Source organism: Rhamphochromis longiceps, linkage group LG7 (assembly GCF_057381845.1).
Source record: "Rhamphochromis longiceps isolate RC_006_pf linkage group LG7, R_longiceps_female_GT1.1, whole genome shotgun sequence".
Classification (NCBI taxonomy): domain Eukaryota; kingdom Metazoa; phylum Chordata; class Actinopteri; order Cichliformes; family Cichlidae; genus Rhamphochromis; species Rhamphochromis longiceps.
In genome coordinates this window covers 67936636-67959908 of record NC_140563.1, presented here as the reverse complement: position 1 = coordinate 67959908, position 23273 = coordinate 67936636, and the positions used below count along the sequence as shown (strand labels likewise).

The 23273-nt window shown below is 41.7% G+C and overlaps 1 protein-coding gene across 1 annotated transcript in view; it reads left to right on the top strand.

Annotated features, from left to right (window-relative positions):
• The window catches only part of plcg2 (phospholipase C, gamma 2), a 51014-nt gene that overhangs the window by 13170 nt on the left and 14571 nt on the right, over nt 1-23273 (top strand). The window contains exons 2-22 of the mRNA XM_085414959.1: nt 4094-4285; nt 5460-5609; nt 5938-6031; nt 6943-6990; nt 7780-7864; nt 7984-8064; nt 8158-8201; nt 8302-8374; nt 13753-13854; nt 14127-14245; nt 14359-14444; nt 15424-15541; nt 15802-15970; nt 16059-16154; nt 16561-16647; nt 17085-17254; nt 19533-19733; nt 20481-20603; nt 20893-21073; nt 21708-21776; nt 21876-21985. Of these exons, the coding sequence (XP_085271085.1) occupies nt 4102-4285; nt 5460-5609; nt 5938-6031; nt 6943-6990; nt 7780-7864; nt 7984-8064; nt 8158-8201; nt 8302-8374; nt 13753-13854; nt 14127-14245; nt 14359-14444; nt 15424-15541; nt 15802-15970; nt 16059-16154; nt 16561-16647; nt 17085-17254; nt 19533-19733; nt 20481-20603; nt 20893-21073; nt 21708-21776; nt 21876-21985 (2390 nt within the window). The 5' untranslated portion in view covers nt 4094-4101. The remainder of the gene's footprint in view (nt 1-4093; nt 4286-5459; nt 5610-5937; nt 6032-6942; nt 6991-7779; nt 7865-7983; nt 8065-8157; nt 8202-8301; nt 8375-13752; nt 13855-14126; nt 14246-14358; nt 14445-15423; nt 15542-15801; nt 15971-16058; nt 16155-16560; nt 16648-17084; nt 17255-19532; nt 19734-20480; nt 20604-20892; nt 21074-21707; nt 21777-21875; nt 21986-23273) is intronic.

Sequence of the window (23273 nt, the reverse complement as noted above, 5' to 3'; positions counted from 1 at the left end):
GATATGAAAAAGCAAAAATAGAAATGGTGCCAGATGTGGAGTTTGGACGTGGACCCACTCGTCAGAAAAGACGTGGGTGAGGTCAGCTTCCCATTTCAGGCTAAAGTAGAATCCAGATATAGTGAAAGAATTAACGTGTCGTCACACGGCTCAGAACATGGACATTCCTGTGCAGTGACCTGGATTCAAGTGAAACCATAAAGTCTGAAAACTGGGATGAGATGTAAATGAGTGATTTCTGTTGTTTGTCGTCAGCACCGTGTCAGCCAGAAGGGTCTGAAGCGACATGTGGCTATCGCAAGTCTCCCAAAGCAGCCAGATGACTGTAAGACACGCAGAACTACCACAAACCACACGGTCATGTTGCTATAGTCGTTTTGCTTCACCGGCTATGTATCATGCAGATATTTTGTATCTCCTAGTAGTTGTTTTGTGACTCTCACTGGTTGTGTTATATCTGTTTATGGCCAATTTGCATCTCTTCCTATCTTTGTGGTCATTTTGCATCTCCCAACCTGAATAAGAAGTAAAAGTTCACACTATATGGCTCGTTGTCCTGGGCAGTAATCCACACGTGCATTTATTCACTGTTTTCAGATCAAGTATGTGCATTTATTATTTTTTCTTAATTGTATGTGTTAGTAAAAAGCATCATACATTTCTTGTCTGAAGAAGGGACACATCAGTAGGGATTCTGAATAGACTCTAAATATCTGTTTCGCCTCCTTGTGAAACCGTTGTGTAGTTCAAAACTATTTTTAGGCTCTTGTGTTGTGTCATTGAGGGTCTTTATTTCCTATCAAGTATTCTCATTACCTGCAGATCTGCTGTGTTTTCCTTGCACCCCCTTCATGCCACTCCTAAACCGAGGGGTTCCACAGAGTTCAATCCTGGGTCCATTATTATTGTCTTTACATTAAATGATACCTGCTAAAGACTAATCTTTTAATTGCATTTATTATCACTTTGAAAAACACTTACTTACAATAAGTTCATTTACAGAAATGGCTCACAGAAAATTGTACTGTATGAACCTGTTAAAGGAATACAGAAGAGTAAAAACAAAGGAAACAATAAATGTCTTTAAAAACGATTTAATGAAACAGAACTGGGATGAAGTGTTCAGAAACAGGATGCGAATGGTGCTTATGATGAATTGCTTAGAATATTTACATTATTGTATAATACAAACTGTCCAATAAAGCAATATAGTAGAAAACATGAATATACGGACTGTCCACGGATAACAAAAGGTCTGCAAAAGAAGGAAAAATGCACTATACAGAGATTTCTTAAGAAAGAGAACCAAAGATACTGAAATTAGATATGAAAGATATAAAAATAAGTTAATGAATATACTTAAATATAGTAAGAAGGAATTGGGTAATAATAGAAATAATATTAAAAGATCATGGGAAATACTGAACAGTGTTATAAAACATGGGGCTGGACTAAACAACCATCCCACGTATTTCAGTGTTTCAATGAATATGAAGAATATAATATGGATGTTGTAGCAAACAGCTTTAATCATTTCTTTGTAACTGCTGAAGCAAATTTAGCAAGAACGATCACTGATCCTGGGACAGCAGAGGATAGACAGAAATCCTTATTCAATATTTCTCACAGCTGCCGATGAAAATAAAGTTTTTTAAATTGTCAAAAAATGTGAAAATCAGAAATCCTTGGATTGTAATGATACTGATATTCTTTGAGGGTATTTTAAAACCATTTACTTACATTTCAAACTAGTCGATTTTCAGAACGAATGAAAATAAAAAGTTATAGCTCGGGCAACAAACACCGATTCACAAACTACAGGCCTGCCTCTTTACCTCAGTTCTCAAAAATACTTGAAAAACTGTTTAACAACCGACTGGAAAATGTATAGATAAACTACTCACCGAGAGTGGGTACGGCTTCAGATGAAGAAGATCAACATCATCGGCACTATTAGATCCAACAGAATACATCACAAATTCCACAGACAAAAATCAATATGTGGCCGGGTTGTTCATAATCTTGAGAAAAACATTTGACCCTATAGATTAGGATATATTAATAAGAAAACTGGAACTTTATGGTGCCAGAGGCGTCGTTTTAAACTGTGTTCTGAATTATATAAGAGACAGGAAGCAGTTTGTGAAATGAAAGGGTTATTGCTCTTTATGTATGGGCATTGCTTGTGGTGTACCCCAGGGCTCAGTTTTGGGCCCATAATTCTTTAACTTATACATCAATGACACCTTTAAAGTGTTCAAAGTATTACAAATGTCACTCTTTGCTGATGATACAAACATTTCCTGCTCTGGTGATGATCTGGGACAACTAACCAAATAAATGAAGTTCTTTACAAAAACACATTGTCATTAAATTTGAATAAAACTAAACTGTGTTATTTGGTAATAGCAGTTTAAGTACAAATGTTAACATTCAAATGAATGAAGTTGATACTGAGTGAAAATACATTTCTTGAGGTAATAATAGATGAAAAACTTAACTGGAGAGAATAAGATATGATATATAACATATAATCATTCCAAAGTATCAAGAAGCATTGCAGTACTAGTAATACTATTGCAATGCTAGTTGCATTACTAGCATTGCAATACTAATCCAGTCCAATGCTGTTAGTATTAGACTGGACTTCATATTTTCCACTGTTCACTGGTTTCACCTTACGTAAGCTATTGTGCAGAGGTCTGGGGCAATAACTAAAAAACAACATTGCATTCACTGTTTACTCTTTTTACAGTTCAAATCATCCACACTGCAGGTTACAGGTTATATACACACTCACTACTTTCTCACTGTTCTTTTTGAGAGAAGGAAGTTATAACTTAAGGTGTTTTTGTAACTTCAAGCTGTGACTGTGTGATACCGGGAACAGTCTTTGTGTTTCTGTGCGTGCAGTGAAGCTGTGGACCAGTCCGAGTGTGGAGTTGAGGCAACGTCCAAACATAAAGCAGTTTAAAAAGAGTTATAAAGAAAGAAAAATGCTGAAATTCAGTGAATATCTCTGTTTAGCTTATGCTTACTGTATTATGCAATTAACTTTAAAAAGTGGAGGTATTGGACGGTGGGAGGAAGCCGGAGTACCCGGAGGGAACCCACGCAAACACGGGGAGAACATGCAAACTCCACACAGAAAGACCCCGGCCTGATGGTGGAATTGAACTCAGGACCTTCTTGCTGTGCGGCAACAGTGCTAACCACCGTGCAGCTTGTGGGGATAGGTTAATTGGATAACCCAAATTGTCACTAGGTGTGAATGTGCAAATGAATGTGAGTGCGAATGGTTGTTTGTCCCTGTGTGTTAGCCTTGCGACAGACTGGCGACCTGTCCAGGGTGTACCCCGCCTCTCGCCCTATGACAGCTGGGATGGGCTCCAGCGCCCCCCGCGACCCTGAAAAGGATAAGCGGAAGTGAATGGATGAAGTGGAGGTATTGGTTTTGTTGTGTGGAGTCACAGTTTACTGCAGATTATATCAGTAAGGAAGCTGATTAAATGTTGACTGATAACTTCTGGCGAAGGGGTGGGATTAGATACGTGTGCACGTATCCAAATATTAGCTCTATTTTTGTGGCATTTTTTCTAAATGAACTTCTGTCTATTGTTTACATGATTGAAACAAACAAACAATACTTTTTCTCTAAAGGCACACATTTTCAAATTAAAGACCTGCACATTTCAAAGTAAAACAGCAACCAAATGTATTGAATAAACACAACATTAATAATAAAACATGATTTTTTTTTCCTGTCATCATCGTATTTCGTAACTTAAATAAAGGCAGGATTGATTGAGTGATGCCTTCTGGAGTAAAGGATGATTTATGGAGCAGGAGGAGAGGTTTGTTTCTCGGTGAGTTTGTGGGAAAAACATACGCTCTGCTTTAAAGGCTATTGCAGGATTCATAAATGTGTCACAACAGGGAGGATTTTACTCTAGTATGCACCAGCTGCAAGGTGCCTGTGATGACTGATGGGTTAGTTGTTGTTTAAAATAGTCTCAGCCAGCAAAAACTCATGTTTCCACGTTTTCCTAATTATTCAAAAGTCACGCTTCGGCTTTCTCCCACCCTGTGTCAGCTGCAGAGATGGCTCGTTTGGGGCAGCAGGGCGAGATGACTGAGTACAGGAAGATCGTGATCAAGCGGGACCTGGAGATGGGCGTGGTCATGACGGTGTTTCGGCAGAAGGCAGAGCGCCTCACTGTGCAGGTCATCATGGAGACCCGTCAGGTGGCGTGGACACGTACCGCGGACAAGACCGATGGCGTCTGTAAGTATTTGAGTCTCAGTTGTACGACCTGAGGGTCCCACTGTTGTTTCCTCTGTAAGGCTTGTTGTCATACACCGTGATGCTCCAGCTCAGAATCTGTCAGGTTTGGTTCACAACTTTCAAAAATGGGTTCATCTGAAGCAGGATGTGACATGTTTTAAACCACACCATCCACACTCCTTTCTCTGTGACCTTATTTCCCGTTTCCTAGTATCTATATAGCGGATGTATGTAACCACGGTAACGTCCGCCAGTGTTTTGGGCATTTTAAAGCCACAGTGTTACCATTTTGGTCACTGCCTCATTTCTGTTTCTTTTCTGTGACCCTATGACTAATCACAACATCCCTATAAAAACAAATATCAAACCACACCTCAAAAAGCCAGGAGGCACATTAGTGTATAAGAGGTACCACAGCACATAGAACAGTACCTGTTATCTCCTGCACTTCACTGCTCATTGTGTAGTTTTGAATATCAGCTTCATGAAGCTTCAGAGATGACTGTGGCTAAAAAAGGAAGTTAACCATACATCATATACTCCAGTTTATAAAACAATGTGCATGTTTTGTCTAAATTTCTCCTTGATTGTGTGATTTCACTTTATTCTTGTATATGCATTTGGGGTATTTTAACCTTTATTTGATGGGACAGTGGAGAAAGACACAGAACATAGCCTCGAATCCTTATGGCATATGGGTCACCTGCTGAACACAGGGTGACTCCACTTTAAAAAGGAAATAAAAAACGAGTTTATCATATCTGTGCACAGAGGCCTGATATCTCATCACATGGCTCTGGGGAAAAGATGAGTTAATTATCCTGTTTGTGCGATATAATTGGTAAATGGGGTGGCTGTAACTGAGGTGGTCAGCTACTAAGTGCAAAGTTAGTGGTTCGAACCCAGTCTGCATGCCAAATATCCTTGAGCAAGATACTATGTGCACATAAGCTCCACCCCCTGTTTGTAGTAGGTTTGATAAAGGGGAGGATGAACTGAGGGGCCCAGTGTTAGTCCAAATCAAACATTTCTACTTTAGTAAAGTCTATGAATAAAGTCTAAGTTTGGAAATATGCATTAAAGGTCTCCTTCGGGAATGATGATGGTTGTATAGTTAAATCACATCCTTTAAAAACTGTAGCTGCTTTAAAGAAACACGTGTGCTGCGTTTCAGTGGACCTGTCTGAGATCCGGGAGATCCGTCCGGGAAGGAACTCCAAGGACTTTGAACGCTTCAAAGATGGGAAGGACAAGCGCGATGAGAGCACCTGCTTCACCATCTTTTACGGCTCCCAGTTTGTTCTCAGCACCCTCAGTCTGGGAGGTGAAGCTTTATGGATGTTCCACGCAGTGTTTATAACAGAATTTAGTAGCATCAGAAATATGTATCTGCTGCACAACAAACTCGTAGTTGCCAAGTGGATTTGCGTGATGTATTTGCATCTTCTTTTCATTTCCCACGCTTGCTGTTAAGTTCTTTTGAAGCTTTTCAGTGCATAAGTGCACCTGTTGCTCCAGGAAGTGCCCAGTGCAGGCTAATTTGTTTTAGGGGTAAACGGTAGTTTTGGTGTTACCTATGTAATATAACCAAATCCACTGGTGTTTTCACGAACACATCTTTGAGTAATGAGTCTTTTTTTCTCACTGTGCAGCTGATTCTGTGGATGAGGCGCAGAAATGGCTGGTGGGACTTGAAATGCTGAGGGAGGAGACTCGGGCATCACCAACCCCGGTGCTCATAGAGAGGTAGCCGTGCACGCTGCAGTGTTTACATCACCTCAGACACTGACATTTATTCATTCTGTGAAGATGTCCTCCAACCATAGCTGCCTCGAATTTAAAGCAAAACATTACCCTAAGGTAGCGGTGTCAAATATGTGGCCTGGGGGCCAGAACTGGCCTGGAAAAGACCAGCCTGCCAGACAGCTTTGGAAAATGTAAAAGATGGCAGAAAGTTTTGGACTTTTAACTGTATTTTTATATGTTTTGCAGCTTTTCCTGCTGATAAATACCTCTCCCGAGCCATTTCATCTGACACCGAAGTATTTAAGTGACAGATAAACATTTAAATGACAGGAAAGTTCCTGTTTTTCACTGTCTACTATATAAATTGTGGTTTTAAAAAAAAAAGAGAAATTTTTTTGCAAATACAGCACATTGTGGCAGTGAGCTACCAGAAACCTTATCACGTAGAAAAACTGAGAGGTGCTCCACTTCTTTATCTTATATTAAGATATTTCAGGGTTTAAATGTGCAGTCAAGCATCTTTAGAGCGACAGAATGTGAAGTTTCACATGTTCGGCCCACTTAACTTAACAAAGCGGGCTTTAAAAGTAAAAATGTGAACTGTTTGAGGTCTTTGTTTTTCCATGATCTAAACATAAACTACACTTTTATCAAGTCTTTGCTTTCAAATGTTACATTATACATACTGTTAGGATGCACCTAACAATATGAGTCATGCAAACACCTACAGACACACACAGACACCCAGCTGTGTTTCCATGACTTAACAGGACACACACACACACACACACACACACACACACACACACACACACACACACACACACACACACACACACACACACACTTCCATAGTTATTTGTGGCTGTGCTGCTCTGATCATTGCTCTCTCTGTGTTATTGCCCCTCCAGCTGGCTGAGGAAGCAGATGTATTCTGTTAATCAGACCAAGACAAACAGGTATGCTGAATATAAAGATTACCTACTAACTGTTTAGTTTATGATACTTACTAATATTTCTTTTTTTTTTTTACAAAATAAATCCAGTGGTTTTACCAGTGTGCTGCAGCCCCGATCTCTGGTCCCACCAGCACTAGCGCCTGTTTGCCTTCAGCCACCTGCTGTGTTTAATATGGATTCTTTAAAAATGAACAGAAGCTAAATATTCCAGCTGGCTATATTTAACATGTAGCTAGATGTCTCGAGCTGAAGAGTTAGTGAAGCAACAAACTGTGGAGAGAGCATGCTCAGTTGCTGCGACTCTGTGGTCCACGCCCTCCTGCATGCTCAGAGCGTGAAATGACTGAATGTCCAAACTGTTGTATGGAACACATAAACAGCACTTGACTGTGTTCATCATGTAACAGGATGAGAAATTAATTGGAACAAAGTTGAAATCACGGCAGGACATAAGTCTGGTAAACCTGTTCATGCTGATCCGACCCTTTAAAGTTTACCCATAATGCACTTAGCGATGCAAGCTTCTGTTACTCTGCAATGCGTCACAGATAGTACTACCCTGTGTTACTGATGCTGCGCCTTTCAACCTTGGAAACTTTAAAATTTCTTGTGGATGTAATCTGGATCTCAGAATAATTTCACATTGCGTACACTTGTAAAAAAATCTGTTCTATACCTGATGTTAAGTGGGCTTTTTTCTGCACACACGACAGTGTCTGAACATGCTATAACCAGTAATAATAAATGGTTTCCAGTCTGATCACACTGGGTTTTTTGTCTCATATCCAGCATCTCCTTGAAGGAACTGAAGGCACTGCTTCCTTTGATGAACTACAAGGCGCCGAGCTCTCGCACTTTGAAAGAAAAGTTCCAGGTATTTCCACTTTGCGGATGCATTTTTAAAAACATAGTTAAACCCCCTCAGAACACAAAACAGTCGTCTGCAGCTGCTCCCGTCAGCTTGATCACAGTTTTCATGCTCTGCTTTCGCAGGAAGTGGGCTCGAAGAAGGATCGCCTGGACTTTGAGCAGTTTCATAAATTTTACAACCTTCTCATGTTTGAGCAGAATGAGGTTTGTATGAATGAATGACATCACATAATATCACCAGACACAGGTTCTTGTTTTTGTAGCCCTTTCATTCATGCTGGGTTTGTTTTTTCTCAGATTCTTGACGAGTTCAAGAAAGAATCCTGCGCCTTCATTCTGGGGTGAGATCCCGTTTCCTCTCGTGTAAATAATAGCGATCTGATGAAGGATGCTCTGACGGCATCGTGTGAATGTGTGTTCCCTCTCTCCTCCGTCCTGCAGTAACACAGACAAACCGGATGCTTCGGCCGTTCTCCTGCATGATTTCCAACGATTTCTCATCTATCAGCAACAGGTAAACAAGCTACAAGGAATAACGAGCATGTCGGACAAGCCGTGACTATATTTAGGGTGAGGATTATGCAGGAAGCAGACACGGAGCAAACCTGGCACTCGAGGAATCCTGAGTAGAATTTGGAAACTTTGAAGGTGGAAAAGAGCCAAACAGATTAAATATAACCAATCATCAGTGTTGGGTAACTTAGTTACATTACTAGTTACTTCTCTCAAAAGTAACTCAGTTACTTCAAGTTACTCGTTACTTTCAAAGTAACTAGTTACTAGGCAAAGTAACTTTGGTTTTACTCAGAATTCTCTTGTTAATGTGTTGCTTCCATAGCTTTGCCAGTCTTCTAGCTTGCTTACTTGCCACAGTGCACTGTGCCACCTACCAATAGAAAGGAAAAGATAATGTGCACATTTCCACGAGAGAAATCCCACGCCTGGACCGTCATTGACTGCTGCCATGATTCTAGCCTACGTCACAGCGTCATGTGCGCCTTTTACATCCAACACAAAAACTGCAGTCGTGGTGCTTTCGATTGTACTCAGAACTCGGAAATTCTGCCTTCTGAATAGGAAGATGTAGGTAACACCAGACTGCAGATGAGCTGCATACAGGGCTGGACTGGGACAAAAAATTGGCCCGGACATTTTGACTAGAGACCGGCCCACCATTATAGGAAAAATCATAAAGCCTTTGAATGATAATAAACACTGACTGTTGTGACAATGATGTGCACTGTTTTGATGGTATATATGCATCAATCTATCAATCGTTTGTTGTAAGATTCAGATAATTATTTTTTAAAAGCGAGACATTTTAAATGAGAATAAGAAAGAAAAGTATTTCTTTGTGCCCCCCTTTCCCCGTTAATGCCCTACCTGCCCCCCTGGCAACACTTTGCTAGATCCGCACCTGCACAGTTACCAGCTGTCAGCTACCTAAAAAAGGATCCTGGTGTTATTTGTCTCTCAGAAACAGTTCATAACTTTCCTTCAACTCATTCATGTGACCTAAAAGGTAAACCTGTTTCTCAATAGCTGATCAAGCTTAAACGTGCTGCTGTTGTTTAGCGCGACTGGTTTCCTCTTTCGGCGCAAAGTGGGCAATAAACAAACAAGAGAGCCGATCAGCTGATCATTGATCAGTTTCATGATTGAAGTAGAAACAGGAGAGGGAGGGGGAGAGGATGAGAGAAGAAGAGGCAGCTGTGCAGCGTAAACACAGAGTAACTCCAGCTTTGTGCCTTTTCCATTGTAGCTGAATTACGGGACAAACTGTTCCTTTTCACCTCAATAAGAAACGCGTAATATTTTCTCTGAATACCAGACGGGACGGTTGGCAACTCTAATAACTTATGAACAAAATAAAGTTCAACATCATTAACTTCATAGCACCCACCCAGCTGTATAGAAACTCCGTCATGCTAGCTAGCACGCAGTACGGAAAAAGTCAGAATAACGAAAATAAACTCCACCTAAACTTGGTTCATATCTGACCCAGAGAGACTGCAGGTCATAACTTCTTACCTGAAGTTCAGTTCACACTCGGACCGGCGGCCGCCTCGGGTCTCTTTTCCTTCTGCGTCCCCTTTCCTTCATCCACCTGCTGGCCTCCACCACTTGCTAATGTTACTGAATCTGTGGAAGCTCCGCGATGCCACCACACGAAGTAACGAGTAACGACCCTATCTAAATCCCAGTAACGACTAACGCGTTCCCGGTTTTGGCATAATAACTAGTTACCGTGCTCGTTACCACAATAATAACGTAGTTACTGTAACGCGTTACTTAATAATGCGTTAGTCCCAACACTGCCAATCATACTGCAGCCAGCACACGTCCAGGACCAGCTGAGTGGTGGAATTCATCTTTCTTTTCACTGTCATAGCAAAGATATGGGTAAATGTACTTCTATTTATTATAATTGTAACTAGTGTGGCGTTGGTTCATCTGGTGTGATGAACAGGGATACTGTACATGTCTTGATGGGTACTTAAGTGAAGCTGTAATGTGTTTACGCAGTGCACATGTGTGTGAGAACGACAGTTTGCAGGGATAAAAACGTTTAAACGTTATTTGGAGGCAAAGTCAACAAAACTTCTGAAGCTTTTAGAATTTTCTGGTGATTCTATGCATGCAGCTTTAAGTCATATTATGAATCAGACTCATGACTCCACGTGAGGCTGTAAAATAATTGCCTGGATTCATCCTAACATGCCTGCTGAGGTCTTTGCTTACAGTTACACCCACTTAAAGGACATATATGTCATCATTTGTCATGGTCCTGGGTCATCTTACCCAGAGTTTGGATTATTGAAATATTTTTCTTTTTCAATATTGTTTCATGTATTTCCTCCTTTATTTATGCCGGATACTAGTTTCCGAGTTCATTCAGACTTGAGTTCTCCCCGCTGTTCTGTCCTCTTGTGTCAGTCCTCCTGTATTAAGTTCATTCTTGTCTGTGTTCTCTCACTTCCTGTTTTATTTTGATAGTTAGCCATTCCTTGTGCTTTGCTTTCAGTTTTGCTTCCCTTGTCTTGTCCTCTCATTACTTCCTGCTGTGTTCCCCACCTGTTTCCACTTGTCTCATCACCTCTTGTTGCTCCTGGATTTTGTTTCCTGATTTCAGCCTTGACCTATTGCAGCATAACTAAGGGAGGACTCAGGGTCACCTGGTCCAGCCCTAACTATATGCTTTAGCAAAAAGGAAAGTTTGAATCTTGAAAGTAGAGATAGTGTCTGTCTCCCGAATCCAAACTGGAAGGTGGTTCCACAGAAGAGGGGCCTGAAAACTGAAGGCTCTGCCTCCCATTCTACTTTTAAATACTCTAGGAACAACAAGTAGGCCTGCAGAGCGAGAGCGAAGTGCTCTAATAGGGTGGTACTATGATCAGGGGTGCACATAAGTGGTCTGCAGGTGCACATTCGCTGTCAAAATAAAAGATGCGCGCCAGATAAGAAGTTGCAACGCACGTTTGCGTACATAAGATTTTCTGGAGGAGGACAGACATTTGTTTAGAACTCCTCAAGATGTCGAAGAAGCTCCTTTAAGCAATTACTGTGGTGTTCCTCCACCTCCAAAGAAATGTCAGGAGTCCGAACCGCAAAAGAAGCACGTATTCTCGGAAAAGTGGTTGCAGGAGGTGAGCTGGCTTCAAACAAATGATGAACGCACAAAGATGTGGTGCGGAATATGCTGTGAAAATCCCACTCTAGCGGACGAAAACAGTGCCTTTTATATGGACGCAAACGCACATTGCAACTTCTTATCTGGTGCGCATCTTTTATTTTGACAGCGAATGCGCACCTACGGGCCACTTATGTGCAGCCCTGACTATGATATCAGGTCACCAGCGACTCGTCCAGGTGTAGGGGTAAGGTTGGGGTTTCTAAACGGGCACATTTTCAGAAACTAGAAAATGTTCATATGATATCATTCATTATTGACTTCCTCGCTGTGCAGAGAAGTTTATCTTGGTTTTGTTGCCCTGTTTTAGCCCTGCAGCTGTGCACTGAACTCGCCTCTGGTTTGATTTTTAAATGAGCTGCAGTACTTAAATCTATATGTTAGCAATATTAGCTTATTGCTAACAGAACGCACACTGAAATGTAACTCTTGTGTCGACAGTTGTATATTACAGAAATATATGTGGCTGATGAAGCTATTTTGGGCTGTACTAAAATGGTTCAGAATCGGTGTGTGTTTGATTTGGTAGATTTTATAACTGTGCATCAATTTGTTTTGTAATCTGGCTGTAACAGCAGCCACCTGAAGGCCACAGAGTGATGACCGAAGTGTCTCGCTGTCTGCCGCTGGTCTCTTTGAATGTCAGCACAGGGCTGAATGTCTCAGATGGAGCCTGCTTGGCCCCCCTGGTCAGCTTTGGCCCAAAGACAGTTTGTAGATTGCTGACTAGGTGGTTCCCAGATTCACCACAGTGCAGTCATCAACAGCTGGGACCAGTTATAGAATTTACTGTTTTTCCTTTTCTTCCTTTTCATTTATCGTGCTCTTACAGCAGAAGAGTTCAGTGTGCTCGCTGGACTGATATGCAGATTAAAAACACTCCCCTTCACACTTAAAAGGACCTAAATTAACTGTACTGTGGCCAGTGTTGTGAAGGTTACTTTTAAAATGTATTCCACTACAGATTACAGATTACATGCCCCAAAATGTATTTTGTAACATATTCTGTTACGTTACTCAATGAGAGCAATGTATTCTGAATACTTTGGATTACTTAATATATTATCATGCTTTTTGCAACTACATGAATGAACTATTGCTGTGTGATTTATTACTATTGCTGACGGTTACTCTCCATACCAACACCAACTAGATGTTTAAATCTTAATATAAATGAGTAACAGTAGGTGGACATTAGGTAAGGCTGCACTTTTTGCAGCGATCTCGTATATAAAACAGGTCCGCGGCTCCGAACTGTAGTAAAGGGACCTCTGGCTAATACGTCCGGTTCGTGTCGGGCTCGTAGCTGAAAACTAGCTTTACTTTGTTGTCTGGGTCAAGTTTGCTAGCGAGAGACAGAGAGAGGCGTTGAAAGGCTGCTTACAAACACGAACACAGTGTACAGTCGAGTCTTAACAGCTTACTTACAGCTGGGCTCGTCAGGCACTCTTCTTGGCTGCAGTGGTTATTATTATATTTACATGCTTCCAGCTCCTGGTTCTGCTCGGTGACAGCTCCTACTTTTCCTTTTTCTCCCTCCTCGCTCACAGAAACATCACGGGTCCATTCTCCCTGCAGCACGGACTACACTGCCCATCAGGCTACATTCTTTGGGCCGATGCCTGTAACACTCTGCCTATTGCCTTCATATTAAATCATTTTGTGAATAATTTTTTAAAATATTTCTTCAAGTCATTATGCGGCGTGCAACTAGGGGTGACATGGGCCGCGAGACTGAGACACAGACATTAGAGCCTCTTAATGCGTGTTTTGTGCATGGAATTACCAAAACTAGAGAGAGCAAAGCTGAACATATGAAACAGGAAAAGACTGCCGTGCAATCCATTTATCAGAATCAGAATACTTTATTGATCCCTGGGGGAAATTATTTATTTCAACAAAGTAACTGAATACCACCTTTTCAAACAGTAACTCTAACAGAATACAGTTACTCATACGGTTACTTAATTTACACTCTATCTAAAGCAAGCCATGTAGTTCCCCTCCTCTCTCTAAAGTCTGCTAAGGCTTTCATCTGATTTCCTCATATACAGAGAGCAGCATGTTTATGGATTTCCTCTTTCGCTGACATCACACAGCTCTGGGACTAGAAAAAAAGTGTTTGAAATGAACCGTCGCAGTCTGATGTGTGATTTTTAGTTATTTATTTATTTATTTATTTTGGCCCTTTCATCCATCAGGAAACTTGGGCCAATGATCTGAACCAAGTCAGAGAGCTGATGACAACCTTTATTGATGACACCATGAGAAAAACCAATGACCCGGAGTTCACCGTGAGCGAGGTATTCAGCACCAACATGAGTGGACACCATCTTCCTTCTTCTGCACCAAGTTTGACAATCGATGCTAAAACTGAGTTTTGGCAGGAATGCAGTTGTGTTAAAAAACTTGCTCGAAATTCTGATCAACAGAAAGCAGTCTTTAAGTTTTTGGAGTGTTTAAGTGAATACACAATCATCCCGTAGCAGTTCTACAGCGTTGTGGAGTCTGCAGGGGCGGGGCTGGGGGAACGGGTTAGATTACTCTGAAATCTGAAGTGTTTCTCCTCTTCCAGTTCCTCGGCTTCCTGTTTTCCAAGGAGAATTGTATTTGGGATGAGAAGTTCTCAGACATCAGCAACGTGGACATGAACAACCCTTTGTCGCATTACTGGGTCAACTCCTCACACAACACGTCAGTTTGACTCCGTCACACATACTAATGATGCTCAGTAATATTTCCACATACTGTTGGTTTAAATGTCTCTATGTGTGAAAGATAAAATGTCTCCTGTTGCTCTTCAACAGCTACCTGACAGGTGATCAGATTCGCAGCGAGTCGTCCACAGAGGCTTATGTCCGCTGTCTGCGTCTGGGATGCCGCTGCGTCGAATGTTAGTATCAAACTCCCGGCGTGTGCTGCACCCGAATGACGCCACTGTTCGGGCCCGGCATTAGCATGCATCCTGAGTGATTCTGTTGCAAGTGGACAGCTCAAAGACGGTGACGAAGGAAGGAAGCAAGCAGTGACGTCTGATCATTCAAACCAACGTCTCAGCGTAATCTGGGCTGACTGGGCTACGGCCGCATGCTTTTACCAGCGTGTGTAGATGTGTCCTGAGCAAGGCTGCCGATTTTAATACAATGTCCAAGTGTAAAAGACACTAACAAGTATTGAGTAGTCGATAAAGTCTTTTGTACGCCTTACAGACCAGCGAGCCAGCTCTAACACTCAGTAATGCTCCTGCCCCAATATCTCATTCATCAAATATGCTTCCAAAAAAAAAACGAAAGAAAGTTGGCTGGTGCAGGTCAGAGCGACTGCTGGGGTCTCCACGTGTTTGCCCAAAAACTCGCGGTTAACGTCACAGTCTCTAAGTTGTCGGTTCTCTCTAAGTGCACGGCTGCTGATTACACATTTGATCTTTGAAAATGGAAACTCTGTGCATGCTAGTTTGTATCAAAGTGAGCAAGAAGTGATCGCAGGCCCTCGTCGAGATGTGAGAGCAGAACTTTGATTTTGAGCTGTCCACTTTTGATTGGCTCCCTCAAGACACATGTTAATGTAGGCAGAACAAAAATCAGTGACTGAAATAAGATTTATTTTAACTCTTGTCTGTCTTATATGGTTTCTAACATATAAATTAACCACCCCGTCCACTCGATGTTTTGGGGCTTTTCAGCTTAATTTGGCCAAACTCTTATTTAATGCTTAGTAACGTTTGACGTAAATGTCACAGAACCACAGTTGATTGCTTTAACTTTGGACATGACTCATACCATTACATGTAAAACAAGAGTTTTTAATAAGAGTTTTTTTTGCTCACTCAGTGTGTTCACAGTGTCTCTTTGTGTGTTACTGAATGCAAACAGTGGACTGCTGGGAGGGCCCCGGGGAGCCAATCATTTACCATGGCTGGAGCAGGACGACGAAGATCAAGTTTGAGGATGTGGTCAGAGCGATAAACGAGCACGCTTTTGTCACCTCAGAGTAAGAATCAAAACAACCAGACGTGTTACTCAAAAAATGCTGCCTTTGACTGCTGTTAGATCTGAATATAAGCTGATGATGGATCCAGATAAATCAACATTGCAGTTCTGTGAATTCAAAGATCTGAGCTAAACTGCAGAAGCAGCGATTCAATGTGATGATTTAAGAACTTTTTGTCAGCCTCTTAATTCATTGGGAAGGATTCTGTTTTTTCATTGGACCATTCAGAACATCTCGGTAACCACGTCTCGTTGTCTCAGGTTCCCGGTGATTCTGTCCATAGAGGAGCACTGCCCTGTAGATCAGCAGCGTCAGATGGCTCGTACTTTCAGAGAAGTATTTGGAGACAAACTGCTGATCGAACCCGTGGAGCACCTGGCCGAGCAGCTGCCTTCACCCACGCAGCTGAAGGGCAAGATCATACTCAAGGTAATGTGGTCTGAGCGCATCCGCGCGTCAGTGGAAACGATTTGTCATAATTCCTGAAAACGGTGCTCTCCTTGTTTTCTTTGAGCAGCACAAGAAGATCAACATGGAGGGAGGATTCACCGTCAAGGATGTTAGAAAGGGACAGAAAGAAGGAGACCTGGAGATCTGGGACCCTGTGGATCAGGTATTACCCCACATATCAGTGTGTGCCATTGATGAGAGAGGTTTGAGGTTCTGAGATTAAATGTGTTCAGTTATGTCATTTAAATGTAGCTAAATCCAGTCAAATCCAATGAATTTCTCTGGATTCAGGGCTGACGGTTCTTGCCACTTTTTGCCTCTATTATGATAATATAGTGTTAAACAGCTGCGTTAGTACTGTAGCGTAACAAACGGACTCGTGTCTGCGCTATGCTGGGTGCTCATGTGCGTCTGCAATTTTTTGTCATCTCTCTGTAATTCATTGACCTCACTGAGCGAAAGCAGCGCCCGACGCTTTGTGTCCCTGTTGCTCTTTGAAAAGCTTCCTGAACAAGTGGCATGTTTTGCATGGGAAGGTGGAAATGTAAATGTTCATTTCTCTTTGTCAGCGCTGGAACAAGCACTACTGTGTGATCTCTGACGACAAGCTGTACTATGCAGAAGAGTACGAGGATGAGGAAGAGGATCCCAGGAAGGTAAAAACCAAAGTTTAGTAGCAAACTTCAAATATCAGGTTTATGCATCTTTTTTGGACATGTGGTGCAATGAGCTGTAAAGAAGCGAAAAGGGGATGTTGAATGATGTCTTATATTAAAATTTCAATAGATTAGTTATTATTTCCAAAGTACAACGATACTAAAGTGAAAGTACTAAGTATATGGTTTTAAAACAGAAAAATAGCTCCTCCTGATTCATTTGATTCTTGTTACTCTTGTAATAAAAAATAGCATTTTATGATTATAGATGACTAAGCTCGAGTTTATTGTAATATTCATCTTGTGATAATTTCACTCGTCATTAGCGAGAAATGCTGGAGCCCTAACCCTGACTCCTTCAGCTCCAAGTTATTAACAGAACTTTTACAATAATTTAGAAAAGTGTTGATAGAACTTTTGTTTTTGTGACGTTTCAGTATCAGGACCTTCACTGCTCGGAGCCGTGGTTCCACGGTCGCATGAAGGAAGGCAGGCAGATGGCCGAGCGGCTGATCCAAGATTACTGCAAAGAGACCAGCGGACGAGACGGCACCTTCTTGGTCCGACAGAGCGATACCTTCGTTACAGACTATACGCTCTCCTTCTGGTACAGTGTCCCATGTTTTTTTTCATCAGATTTACACACCAGCACTAATTTCTGTTTGTCCTTCCCCCTCTGTGTTCGCTTTCTAAGGGTGGGACCTTGGCGTCATGTAGTATAGGAAACGAGAAGGGCGAGAGATTTGAGAATGGGGCTCAGAAAAATGTAAAGTTTGCTCTGCTGTGAGAATGTGTCTTGTAGTGTGTGCTATACTACTATCTGACCATCACATCTCCTACTCCATGGTGGAAAGCACAGATGCTGTGTGGGATTTTTAAGAAATATTAAGAAATTATATAAAAATGTGCACTATATAAAACAGTCAGTAAATCAACAATAACTAAACACTGAAATACACAATAAAGATAAGCCTGAAGAATTTCTTCCTGTTTAGGGCTCATAGGAGGCATCTGTGTTCAGTAGTTTTTGCACTTAAACAACCTTCCTCGAGGTTTCTGTGCTCATTAATGATGAATAGGAATATTGACTTTATACAACATAACTAATGACCTTACCCACTAAATGATTTCCACTAATAAAATCATCATTTACATGAAGGAATATGAAAAACAGAAAATTCAAATTTTCCCACTTTAGTTAAAATAGGATTGTTGATTATCTGCAGTAATTTGTTTGCCAGCAGTGAGATCACACATCCCTGTCCTTCCATGCGCTTTCACAGAGGTGGGTTTCAAAGCGGCTTGCAGAGGCAACAGCAGTTGTTAGCAGGCTAAAGCAGTTTAACTGGCACACTCTATATCAGCTGCCAGGATAGCTAACTGAGCTTAGCTTCACGCTGTGTTCAATTTGTGTGGTTCAACAAGGATCTATTATTATTTTTATTCTTGTACTTAATCTACCTTTCCTCAATTTAAAGTTTAATGTAATGTGACATTAATGTAAGGCACTGAAATCATCCTCTGTGTGAAAGAAGCAGTTTTAGCTGATTGGCTGCGCTTCACAAATGGAAGGTTTGAACAGCAAATGGGCGGGGCTTCTGTGCTCACAGCCAGAGCTGTGTGCCTTAGATAGATGATGCTGGAGAGATCCTCTCTATCATACATAACCAAGAGTAAAAATAAAGTGTCTACTTCCTGGTGTGTCACAGTTTGCATTAAAGCTGCACCTAAATTTAAACCAGAGAGGAAAGGAAAGAACAAAATGAGAGCGTAGTTGAAAAGCTGGTGGTAATGTCTATAAAAACCCAACAAAAGGGTGAAACATCCAGGGAATGAAATTCCAACAAAATTCCTCAGCTTGAGGATAATGAGGGAAAACTCACAGCAGTGAAAACAGACCATCCAACAGAGACCACGGGGAAGACTGGAAACACACAATAATAATGGATTGCATTTATATAGCGCTTTTCGAGACCCTCAAAGCGCTGTACAATTCCACTATTCATTCACACACTGGTGGAGGCAGCTACAGTTGTAGCCACAGCTGCCCTGACAGAAGCGAGGCTGCCATATCGCGCCATCGGCCCCTCTGGCCATCACCAGTAGGCGTTAGGTGAAGTGTCTTGCCCAAGGACACAACGACCGAGACTGTCCGAGCCAGGGCTCGAACCGGCAACCTTCCGGTTACAAGACGAACTGCCAACTCTTGAGCCACGATCGTCCCACACACACTCTGTAGTGGGGATTGAACACAGGAGTTTGGAGACACAAATGAAACTGTTAAGGACAACGAGACAACAGGAAACCAACAATAGCCATAACTGAAACAAGGAAACGCTGAAACATGAATGAACTTCTAGAGGAGGAACATGGAAAAGGGAAGCGCGTAGGAGATAACTACAAATAACTACAAATACAAGAACCAAAAAACACAACGGACTGAAGTCATTCCTAGAAAATCACGACGTAAACAGAAACCAGACACAAACCAGACTCAGTAATTTAATAAGGAAATAAGGTCAGTAGAACAATAACGAAATAAAAACTGTAATCCAAACGTTACACTTTTGAACAGAAAATACAAACTGAGGGCGCCGGTTCAGCTCGGTGGGATAAGCAGCCGGTCTGGGCTCCAATACGACCCTCAGCCCTTTGTTGGATGTCTCTCCTGTCAGGCTTCACTGCATCTATCAAAATAAGGCCGAAAACACGTTTAAACTCAAATGGAAACTCGGACTAGAATATATTCAATTTGAATTCAGTTAGGGTTAGAAGCTGAATAGGTCAGCTGTAAACACTTTGGTAGCTTCATGTTTCTGCTACACTGGAGAAGAAAGCTTGATGTCGATGTCATCATTTCGGTCATTTGTTTGCACGTGTTTCAGGCGAAGCGGGAGGGTGCAGCACTGTCGCATTCGCTCCGTCACAGAGGGCGGACACACCTCCTTCTACATGACGGCAAACCTGCACTTTCCCAGCGTGTACGCCCTGATCCAGCACTACAGAGACAACCCACTGCGCTGCCAGGACTTTGAGCTGCGCCTCACCGATGCCGTACCAAAACCCGACTCACATCTGCAAGAAGGGTTTGTTCCACAGTGCTAAAATGCATCACAGACATCACAGGGTGCTGAATCATTTTGCAGTGTGGTGAGAAATAACGAGTTAATCATTCACAACTTCTCAGCTTATAATAAAAAACCAAACCCTTGTTTGATGCAGGGCTCCACATCGATGTCCAGTTTTAGTTGTGTTACTGTAGCTAAGCTTACATCTCACATTCAGTCCCACACACATATGCATAGCTTCTGTTTCTCACTTTCACACTTTCACACATGCACACCCACGGACGGGTAGTCACTGCCCTCTCACTTCTTTCAGCCTTTTTTTTAAGAGCATGGAAGAAAGAAAACTCCTGTTTCTGTCAAAGCCAAGCCATCATCTGATAAACAGACATGCCGCATAAATAGAATAGAATTCAACTTTATTGTCATTGCACATGTCACAAGTCCAGGCAACGAAATGCAGTTTGCATCCATCCAGAAGTGCTTTAGCCATGAGATAGATACATTAACAATTTCCTATCACTATAAGTATGTACAGGCTATGAACAGGATCTAAATATGAAACTATACAGAAATATGAACTATGCAATTTATAAACAGTTGTAGAATTAAAATGATCGTATTGTACAGAATGATTATTTATACAGCATTTACAGTAGTGCAGTTAAGATAAGTGAGATATGTGGATAATTTCTACAGAGGCTATATAAAGTGCTAGTGGTTGTGAATGTGTAAGGGTGTAACCCTCCTTGTGTTTGTGTGGAGCAGGTGGTTCTACAGTAACCTGAGCAGAGGTCAGGCAGAGGATTACCTAATGAGGATTCCCAGAGATGGAGCCTTTCTCATCCGGCAGAGAGAAGGAGAACCAGACTCCTTTGCCATCACATTCAGGTACCGTGCCAAAGGAAATTCAACAAATGTGTCTCCACTGAAATGTGTCATTTCATAAAGGGTGAAATAAAGTTGATGACCCCTCATTATGTAACTGTAATCTCCATAAAAACTTTCCATTAATTCAGACACTGATCCATTAGTGACAAAGTTGGGCTAAAATGTGTGTTTTCCAACCTAAATCTGATGATCGGGGTGACAGAGCCAGAACACACTGCCACCGTGAGCATCTGCATAACGGGTTTAGTACTGCAAACATAACTATTTGTTATCAACTTCTGTCATTCAGAGGTGACGGTAAGGTGAAACACTGCCGCATCCAGAAGGAGGGCAACATGTATCTGCTGGGCACCACTACGGAGTTCGAGAGCCTCGTGGAGCTGGTCAACTACTTTAGGAAGAAACCGCTGTATCGCAAGATTAAGCTACGTTACCCGGTCACGCCCGAGCTGGTCGACCGCTTCAGCACAGTGAGTTTCAAGAGATTCTGCCACTGTTGCAATAAGTTTGTGGAAACTAGTGAATCATTTGCGCTTGAGAAACAGGTAATTATGGTAGCCCCAAGAGTTCAAACACACTAACAGCTAGAAAACTCAAGGAAACTCACTGTTTTTGGTTTTTGCAATAATGCAACGGAACAGCTGCGGACGTGACAAGCTAAGAGTAAATGGCTGTTAGCAAACATGTCTCTGCAGTATTTTATGAATCGTGTGATTAAAACACTCATTACCTTGCATCTTTGTCTGCAGTGTTACATCCTCACTGCGTGCGACTCCGGAGACTGTGCTTGTCCTCTCTGAGCTACCATAGAATTTTCTAAAAAAAACAAAACACACACAAATAAAAGGAGAAACAAAAATCAGTATTTGATCACTTATTGTATTAACTGCCATGTTAGTTGTAGAGTTCCTGCTCGTCTCTGACTGTAAATTAGGAAAGTTTGTGGCAAAGCCAGTAAATTCCTCAGTGTCAAAATACATGGTGATCAGTCTGAGGAAGGTTTATCATTTTAAACTCAGAACATTTACTGTACAGTTTACTACAGAACATTTCAGGTCAGCGTCAGGTCATGATATCCTCCTAACAGTGCGCTGTGTTTCACAGGAGAAGAACTGTGCCTCTTTATATGATGTGAAGACGTATGTGGAGCCCAATGAGATCGAGCCCTCGCTGGTGTGTATGCAGTCAGATTTGGTCATGTGGTGTGTTGTCGAGTATTCTTTGATTATCGTTCCTTTAACGTTCTCAATTCTATGTGTTTGTCTCCTTTAGCCTAAAAATACTGTCAAGGCATTATACAGCTACCAGGCGAGGAGGCCAGATGAGCTGAGCTTTCAACAAGGAGCTTTGATACACAACGTGTCCAAAGAGGCTGATGGATGGTGAGTCCACACGCAAGTTTGTGTCTTTGCATGTACGTGGTTGGCATGGCCACGGACTGATTTAGTGACACAGATGTGGAGAAGGCCCTCCGCCCTCAACAGTAGAGATCGGACTCCAATTAGAAGTGACATGAAGTGGCTTTTTGTCTTTGCTGATGTATCTTAATGTAACAACTTTGTGTTGATTTTTAGCTAGTTTGTGTATTTCTTTGGGCATCTTGGTGTCTTCTTATTTCTGTCTTTTTGTGCTTTTTTTCTTGTTGTGTCTGTTTTAGATGTTTTGTGTCTCATTGTAGCGCATTTGGTCTATTTGTGGTATTTACCAATGTTCCCCCTAAGCTGCGCGCGTGCACAATTGTGCACTGCTGGCACGGTCTCTGCGCACAAAATCTGTGTTGCGCACAAAAATAATCTGACCTGAATTGAAATTAAAATTAAAACTTTAACAATTCTGTTTTGCAGTGTTAGTCAGTGAGTGACTGGCTGCTCCCGTATGGGATTAGAACGATGCCGCCTTATCCCACAGCCAATGATGCGATTCACATTCGTATATGTTTGGTTTTCTTCCTGAATACTGTCGTTGGTTATATTTACTGCGGGAAGAAACGGTAAAAACGGCGTTTTATAAGGAAAACGCTCGAAAGCGTGAGAGCAAAAACAACACCAAACCCCTCCCCCTGCCCTTTCCTATTGGTGGAAAAATGTACCATGTCGACCAATCAAAAAATGATATGGCAACATGGCATTTAGATGTTTAGGGAGGGGGAAGTTTTAGGAGTGACGGCGTGTTTGAGACGTGAGAGATTTGCGACGTTTAGCGCAAATCTTGTGTAGTTAGTGTGTAGTTAGTGTGTAGTGTGGTCAATAGTTTTGTTGTGTGTGTCAGAGCAATGAGGAAACTGCTGAATGTTACAGGTGTTACAGCAGTGACACATCTCCTGTTGTCAGGCCTGCAGGTATCAGGCTGTTGTTCTCCTTTATCTCATAGTGTGTGTGTGTGTGGGGGTGGGGGGTTGTTTTTTTTGATTGAATTTACCAATGAAATGATTCTAACAGTTACTTCAAACCCTCAGTAACCCTTACATAAACATGGCTAATTGCAAACACGGGACTTTTCACATCAACTTACACAGAAGTATCATTAAGGACAGCAACTTTATTATTTAGACTCTTTCTCTCCTACTGAGCTCTAAACTAACTTTAATAATGAACTCTGAGTCTGTTAGACTCCACGTCTTACCGTTAGTGCTTTTAAATTTGATTAGTTTGACTTTATTAACAGACTACA